Consider the following 7751-nt stretch of genomic DNA (forward strand, 5'->3'; position numbering starts at 1 on the left):
CTGGTGCGAGGGGCTGGCGCAGGGGTGGCTGGCGCGGGAGATGTCTGGCGCGGGGGGTGGCTGGCGCGGGGGTGGCTGGCGCGGGGGTGTCTGGCGCGGGGGGTGTCTGGCGCGGGGGTGTCTGGCGCGGGAGTGTCTGGCGCAGGGGGGCTGGCGCGAGGGGCTGGCGCGAGGGGCTGGCGCGAGGAGGGCTAGCGAGGGGGCTGGCGGGAGGGCTCGCAGTGGGGCTGGCGCGAGGGGGGGCTGGCGAGGGGGGCTGGCGGGGGGGGCTTGCGGGGGGTGCCGGCGCGAGGGGGGCTGGCGCGGGGGGTGTCTGGCGCAGGGGGGTGTCTGACGCGGGAGGGCTGGCGCGGGGGGGGCTGCGCGGGGAGGGTGGCGCGGGGGTGTCTGGCGTGGGGGTGTCTGGCGTGGGGGTGTCTGGCGCGGGGGGCTGGCGCGGGGGGGCTGGCGCGAGGAGTGCTGGCGAGGGGGCTGGCAGGGGGGCTTGCGGGGGGTGCCGGCGCGAGGGGGGCTGGCGCGGGGGGTGTCTGGCGCGGGGGGGTGTCTGACGCGGGAGGGCTGGCGCGGGGGGGGCTGCGCGGGGGGGCTGGCGCGAGGGGCTGGCGCGAGGGGCTGGCGCGAGGGGCTGGCGCGAGGGGCTGGCGCGGGGGGTGGCTGGCGCGGGGGTGGCTGGCGCAGGGGTGGCTGGCGCGGGGCGTGGCTGGCGCGGGGATGTCTGGCGCGGGGGGGCTGGCGCGGGGGTGTCTGGCGTGGGGGGTGTCTGGCGCGGGGGGGGCTGGCGCGGGGGGGGGCTGGCGCGAGGGGCTGGCGCGAGGAGGGCTGGCGAGGGGGGCTGGCGGGGGGGCTTGTGGGGGGGCCGGCGCGAGGGGGGCTGGCGCGGGGGGTGTCTGACGCGGCAGGGCTGGCGCGGGGGGGCTGCGCGGGGGGGCTGGCGCAAGGGGCTGGCGCAAGGGGGGGCTGGCGCGGGGGGGGCTGGCGCGGGGGGGGCTGGCGCGGGGGTGTCGGCGCGGGGGTTTCTGGCGCGGGGGGTGTCTGGCGCAGGGGGTGTCTGGTGCGGGGGTGTCTGGCATGGGGGTGTCTGACGCGGGGGGGGCTGGCGCGGGGGGGCTGGCGCGAGGGGCTGGCGCGAAGAGGGCTGGCGAGGGGGCTGGCGCGAGGGGGGGCTGGCACGCGGGGGGGGCTGGCGCGCGGGGGGAGCTGGCGCGCGGGGTGTCTGGCGCACGGGGTGTCTGGCGCGGGGGTGTCTGGCGCGGGGTGTCTGGCGCGGGGGTGTCTGGCGCGGGGTGTCTGGCGTGGGGGGGCTGGTGCGAGGGGCTGGCGCAGGGGTGGCTGGCGCGGGAGATGTCTGGCGCGGGGGGTGGCTGGCGCGGGGGTGGCTGGCGCGGGGGGTGTCTGGCGCGGGGGTGTCTGGCGCGGGGGTGTCTGGCGCGGGAGTGTCTGGCGCAGGGGGGCTGGCGCGAGGGGCTGGCGCGAGGGGCTGGCGCGAGGAGGGCTAGCGAGGGGGCTGGCGGGAGGGCTCGCAGTGGGGCTGGCGCGAGGGGGGCTGGCGCGGGGTGTGTCTGACGCGAGGGGTGTCTGGCGCAGGGGGTGTCTGGCGCGGGGGGTGTCTGGCGCGGGAGGGCTGGCACGGGGGGGCTGGCGTGGGGGGGCTGGCGCAAGAGGCTGGCGCGAGGGGCTGGCGCAAGGGCTGGCGCGAGGGCTGGCGCAGGGGGGGCTGGCGCAGGGGGGGTCTGGCGCGGGGGGGGCGGCGCGGGGGGGCCAATGGGAGGGGCCGGCGTGAGGGGCCGGCGCGAGGAGGGCCGGCGCGGGGGGTGTCGGCGCGGGGGGTGTCTGGCGCGGGGGTTGTCTGGCGCGGGAGGTGTCTGGCGCGGGGGGGCTGGCGCGGGGGGGCTGGCACGGGGGGGCTGGCGCGGGGGTGTCTGGCGCGGGGGTGTCTGGCGCGGGAGTGTCTGGCGCGAGGGGCTGGCGCGAGGGGCTGGCGCGAGGAGGGCTAGCGAGGGGGCTGGCGGGAGGGCTCGCAGTGGGGCTGGCGCGAGGGGGGGCTGGCGCGGGGTGTGTCTGACGCGAGGGGGTGTCTGGCGCAGGGGGTGTCTGGCGCGGGGGTGTCTGGCGCGGGGGGGCTGGCGCAAGAGGCTGGCGCGAGGGGCTGGCGCAAGGTCTGGCGCGAGGGCTGGCGCAGGGGGGGCTGGCGCAGGGGGGGTGGCGCGGGGGTGTCTGGCGCGGGGGGTGTCTGGCACGGGGGTGTCTGGCGCGGGGGTGTCTGGCGCGGGGGGGGCGGCGCGGGGGGGCCAATGGGAGGGGCCGGCGTGAGGGGCCGGCGCGAGGAGGGCCGGCGCGGGGGGTGTCGGCGTGGGGGTGTCTGGCACGGGGGTTGTCTGGCGCGGGGGGTGTCTGGCGCGGGGGGGCTGGCGCGGGGGGGCTGGCACGGGGGGGGCTGGCGCGAGCGGCTGGCGCGAGGAGGGCTGGCGAGGGGACTGGCGCGGGGGGGGCTGGCGCGGGGGAGGCTGGCGCAGGGGGGGGTGTCTGGCGCGGGGGGGGGCGGCGCGGGGGGGCCAACGGGAGGGGCCGGCGTGAGGGGCCGGCGCGAGGAGGGCCGGCGCGGGGGGGTGTCGGCGCGGGGGTGTCTGGCGCGGGGGTTGTCTGGCGCGGGGGTTGTCTGGCGCGGGGGTGTCTGGCGCGGGGGGGGCTGGCGCGGGGGGGCTGGCATGGGGGGGCTGGCGCGAGCGGCTGGCGCGAGGAGGGCTGGCGAGGGGACTGGCACGGGGGGGGCTGGCGCAGGGGGGGCCTGGCGCGCGGGGGTGTCTGGCGCGCGGGGTGTCTTGCGCGGGGGTGTCTGGCGTGGGGGGGGCTGGCGCGGGGGGTGTCTGGCGCGGCGGGGGGCTGGCGCGGGGGCGCTGGCGCGGGGGGGCTGGCGCAAGGGGCTGGCGCGAGGAGGGCTGGCGAGGGGCTGGGCGGGGGGGGCTCGCAGGGGGGCTGGCGCGAGGGGTGTCTGGCGGGGGGGTTGTCTGGCACGGGGGGGCTGGTGCGGGGGGGCCGGGCGCAGGGGTCTGCTGCGAGGGCTGGCGCGGGGGCCTCGCGAGGTGGCCTGGCGTGGGGGGGCTGGCGCGGGGGGTCTGGCACGGGGGGCTGGCGAAGGGGCTGGCGGGGGGGCTGGTGCAGGGGGCCTGGCAGGGGGGCCAGGCGCGGGGGCCCTGGCGCGGGGGGGCTGGCACGAGGGGGCTGGCGCGGGGGCTCTGGCGTGGGGTGGCTGGCGCGGGGGGGCTGGCGCGGGGGGGCCTGGCACAGGGGGCTGCCGGGGGGGGCTGCCGCGAGGGGGGCTGGCGCGGAAGGGCTGGCGCGGGGGGGGGCTGGCGCGGGGGGGCTGGCACGGGGGGGGCCTGGCGGCGGGCGTGCCTGGCACGGGGTGGCTGGCGCAGGGGTGGCTGGCGCGGGGGTGGCTGGCGTGGGGGATGTCTGGTGCGGGGGGTGGCTGGCGCGGAGGAGGGCTGGCGCGGGGGGGGCCTGGCGCGCGGGGGTCCTGGCATGGGGGGGGCTGGTGAGGGGGCTGGCGAGGGGGCTGGCGGGGCGGCTGGCAGGGGGGGCTGGCGCAGGGTGACTGGCGCAAGGGTCTGGCGCGAGGAGGGCTGGCGAGGGGGTTGGCGGGGGGGCTTGCAGGGGGGCTGGCAGGGGGGCTGGCGCAAGAGGCTGGCGCGGGGGGGCCTGGCGCATGGGGGGGCTGGCGAGGGGGCTGGCGGGGGGGGCTGGCGCAAGGGGCTGGCGTGAGGAGGGCTGGCGAGGGGGCTGGCGGGGGGGCTCACAGGAGGGCTGGCGGGGGGGCTGGCGCGGGGGGGGCTGGCGGGGGGTGTCTGGCGTGGGGGTGGCTAGCGGGGGAGGGTAGCGGGGGGGCTAACGGGAGGGGGCTAGCGGGAGGGGGCTAGCATGGGGGGGGCTGACGCGGGGGGGCTGGTGCGAAGGGGGGGGCTAGCATGGGGAGGCTAGCGGGGGGGGGCTAGCATGGGGCAGGCTAGCCTGCTAGTCCCCAGCCTGCTACGCCCCCCCACACTAGTCCCCTCCACACTAGCCCCCCCCCACGCTAGTCCACGGGTGGAGCGGGGGGGCTAGCGGGGGGGGACTAGCGGGGGGGAGTAGCGGTGGTCACGTCCGGTATTGCATACCCCAAAAGAAATCTATTGGATTGTAATTTTATTATCCGATATCTTTATTATTAACGCCTTATTAATATTAACAAGCGATGATGCGGGTTTGCTACATCAAAGGAATGGGGGAGCAATCCTGAAAGGCAAGGAGGGTGGGGGCAATTCTAATCTCTGGGGAGAGTTGGTTCCAGAGGGCCGGGGCCTCCACAGAGAAGGTCCCGCCATCACATTAACCCCACTATGCCTGATTCAGCATTGTTCATGATGGGAAACCTGCCCTCCGGTGGTCACGTCCGGTATTTTGCGGAGGCAAAAAGAAATCTATTGGATTTTAATTTTATTATCCGATATCTTTATTATTAACGCCTAATTAATATTAACAAGCGATGATGCGGGTTTGCTACATCAAAGGAATGGGGGAGCAATCCTGAAACGGAAGGAGCGTGGGGGCAATTCTAATCTCTGGGGGGAGTTGGTTCCAGAGGGGCGGGGCCGCCACAGAGAAGGTCCCGCCATCACATTAACCCCGCCTATGAAGTCTTGACTTCTATAGCAGAGCACTATCGCCCTGAGCTATCGATCTCCTACGTACCAGGCCTGTCTTTTTTGGGGGCTTTATTTTCTGTTTCTATTACCTATATATGTTTTTTAACCCCAACCACCACCACCCAAACGCCCTGACCTTTGAACCCTGACACCCAACCCCTGAAATTTGACCCTCACCCCCCTGACCTTTGACCCCCCTGACTTTGACACCTTTCACCCCCCTGACCTTTGACCCCCCCCTGACCCCTTGACCTCCTGACCTTTCACACCCCTGACCTTTAACCCTGGACTCCTGACACCCCAGCCCCCAACCTTTGACCTCCTGACCTTTGACCCACTACCTCCTGACTCCAACCTCTCACACCCCCCCCAAACCTTTCACCTCCTAACCTCAACCTTTCACCCCTGACCATGCACCCTTAACCCCCTGACCATTCACCCCTACTGGCCCAACTCCATTTCCTGCCCCCCTCCGCTAATAACCCTAACCCCTAGAACGATAAAACCATAGCCCCCAAAATTAAAACATACTCACCATCCTAGGAATCACGCGCTTGCAGGGACTTTCCAATTGACCCCGTTTGGTGGAGAAAAGTGAATTAGGTGGTCTGACATTTCAAACTTCCGGAAGCCCTGCTTTTAAAGCAGGGCCACCGATAGGCCGGAATTACCGGTAGTAGCATCCACAGCCTAGCCGTTGCCATTTGCAGCGTGACTGTGACTTGAATGGCTAAGGAAGTTAATTGGATTTGATGACAAAAAATTTTGAGTCACACCTAATTTAGTATACCTTAAGGTTATGGTGTTAACATTTTTTTCCCAACTTGTTCCCTTCTAAGTGTGAGGAAAAGATGCGTTGCTTTGCGGTTCACGTGTTTTTTGGATCCGTTTAGCCATTTTAGATTTAAGAAAAACCATCCTGGGTTCGAGAAGCGAGCATTGTGGGAAGTGGGAAGATTTGAATATGCAAAGCAGAAGCTGCTTACGCCTACTAAGATCTTTTTAGAGCCACGTACGATCCGGACCGAAAACTCTTCATTTCGAGGGCTTATGTTTGGTCGATTCGAATACTTTTTTCACTTGGAAAGTAGTCTCAAGGTTTCTGCACGCAATGATATCAACGTTGAAATGAAAAAGGTAATTCTTATTGGTTTATTTTGGCGATATAATGCATGCCCCCCCCCCGTTTTTGTGAAAGGTTTTTCAATTTATGGATAGTTTTGCTTGCAAAATGGATTCTATTTTACTAAAGTTGCTGTGGGATTGGTAGCTTGAACATTTCTGAATATAAGAAAAATATAAAGGAACTGAAAAAAATGATTCTTACTGCTTTTTTAAAATCAAAAATAAGCCCCCCCCCCCCCTCGGCTGCTTGCAACCGTTTTCGCTTTTTATTTCTTTATGCTCCCAATCCGAAATATTCCTTAAAATCTTAGGCGTTCGTTTACTCGATTTAACGATGCTGATCCTAAAAATATATTTTTGGGGTGGTGGCTAATTGTTTTCTGGACAAAAAAAAAATCATCGCTTCCAGTCTGTTTCTCTTCGTATCTGACCGGACCGAAAATAATTTTTTTTAGGTACTTGAATTTGATCTTTTTCAAAACTTTTTCCACAGGAAAACTAGTTTCAACGTTTATGAACGTAATGATATGAAAATTGAACTGGAAAAATTGAGACTTCTATTTTTATTTTGATCGAAAATCCCCTCCCCCCATCCTTTCTGAATTTCGTGTCCGTTTATATTTTTTAAGGCTACAAATCCCTAAGGAATTTCCCCCCAAAAGGTTTGATATACTAAATTGAACGATCCTGAACGTAAGAAAAATATAAATGAACTTTAAAAAATGTTTCTTATTGGTTTATTTTTGCCACAAAAGGGCCACCCCCGCTCGGCCTTGCTGTGTGCCTTTATTGTCACTTTTTCTACATATTTGGCTAGAAATATTTGGAATATCCTTTTGAAAATCAACCGCGTTGTACCCAGAGAACTAATTTTATGAAAGAAATCCGTTTTACTAAAAAAAGTATGTAAGTTTGAAATTAACAGCATAATTTTGTCACTAAAGGTAATAAAGTTGATGTGGTGGTGCATCTTGGCACAAACGATTTGTCCCAGAAATGTTAATGTAGTAAAAAGAGATTTTCAATGTCTAAGTGTGGAGCTGGGTAAAATAACTGATTCGGTGACTTTCTCAGAGGTGTTACCGGTTTGTGGCCAGGAGGGTAAAACAAGTTGTATCGGAGAGTTTAATGTGTGGTTAAGGCAGTGGTGTAAAGCTGAAGGTTTTGGTTATGTAAGTCATGATGTCAGTAGGTGGTCTAATAGGGAGTTGTTTAAGAGGGATGGTTTGCATCCATCGTACAGAGGTGCCCAGGTGCTCGGTGAGGAATTCAGAACTTTTTGGGACAGGCATTTAAACTACGTAAAGGGGACAGAGATGTACCAGATGGGGAGGATTTCTGTCCCCGACCAATGAGGATAAATCAGTTTCTGGAAGCTTATGAAAAGGGAGCTGTAAATAAAATAGATGTAGTTGTGGATGATAAGGGGCAAACTAATAATGAAAATAATGTTCTTCGGGTAATGTGCACGAATGCTCGAAGCTTGAGCAACAAGCTCTGTGAGTTAATGGCCATAATATCTAGAGATAATTTGGATCTGGTTGCCGTAACTGAGACGTGGTTTAAGGATTGTAATGAATGAGAAATATCCATACCGGGATATACACTGTATAGGAAGAATAGAATAGAGAGAAGGGGAGGTGGAGTAGCCGTTTATGTTAAAGAAAGTCTAAAAACAATACTAATTCAAAATACGTGTAAAGATCTGGAGACCCTCTGGATTTGCATGCAAAATAAAGACGCTTCTGTCATTAGAATTGGGGTGATTTATTATTTATTTATTTATTTATTTATTTATTATTTGGATTTGTATGCCGCCCCTCTCCGAAGACTCGGGGCGGCTCACAACAAGTGAAAAAAAAATCCAATACATAATCCAATTAATTAAAATATTAAAAGTTTTAAAAAAAACCTATACTAACATACACACACACAAGCATACCA

General features: G+C 63.2%; 1 protein-coding gene across 1 annotated transcript; it reads right to left on the minus strand.

Moving 5' to 3' along the window:
* Positions 1–191: 191 nt before the first annotated feature.
* Positions 192–3524, minus strand: LOC139170006 (basic proline-rich protein-like). The gene has a single exon (XM_070756708.1). The coding sequence runs from the start codon at positions 3522–3524 to the stop codon at positions 192–194; it is 3333 nt and encodes a 1110-aa protein (XP_070612809.1).
* Between the last annotated feature and the right edge of the window lie 4227 nt (positions 3525–7751).

This window comes from Erythrolamprus reginae, chromosome 7 (assembly GCF_031021105.1).
Source record: "Erythrolamprus reginae isolate rEryReg1 chromosome 7, rEryReg1.hap1, whole genome shotgun sequence".
NCBI lineage: Eukaryota > Metazoa > Chordata > Lepidosauria > Squamata > Dipsadidae > Erythrolamprus > Erythrolamprus reginae.

Coding starts and splice junctions, on each gene's coding strand:
- LOC139170006 (XM_070756708.1), bottom strand. CDS start 3,524: ATGCCAGGACCCCCGCGCGCCAGGCCCCCCCCGCGCCAGCCCTCCTCC.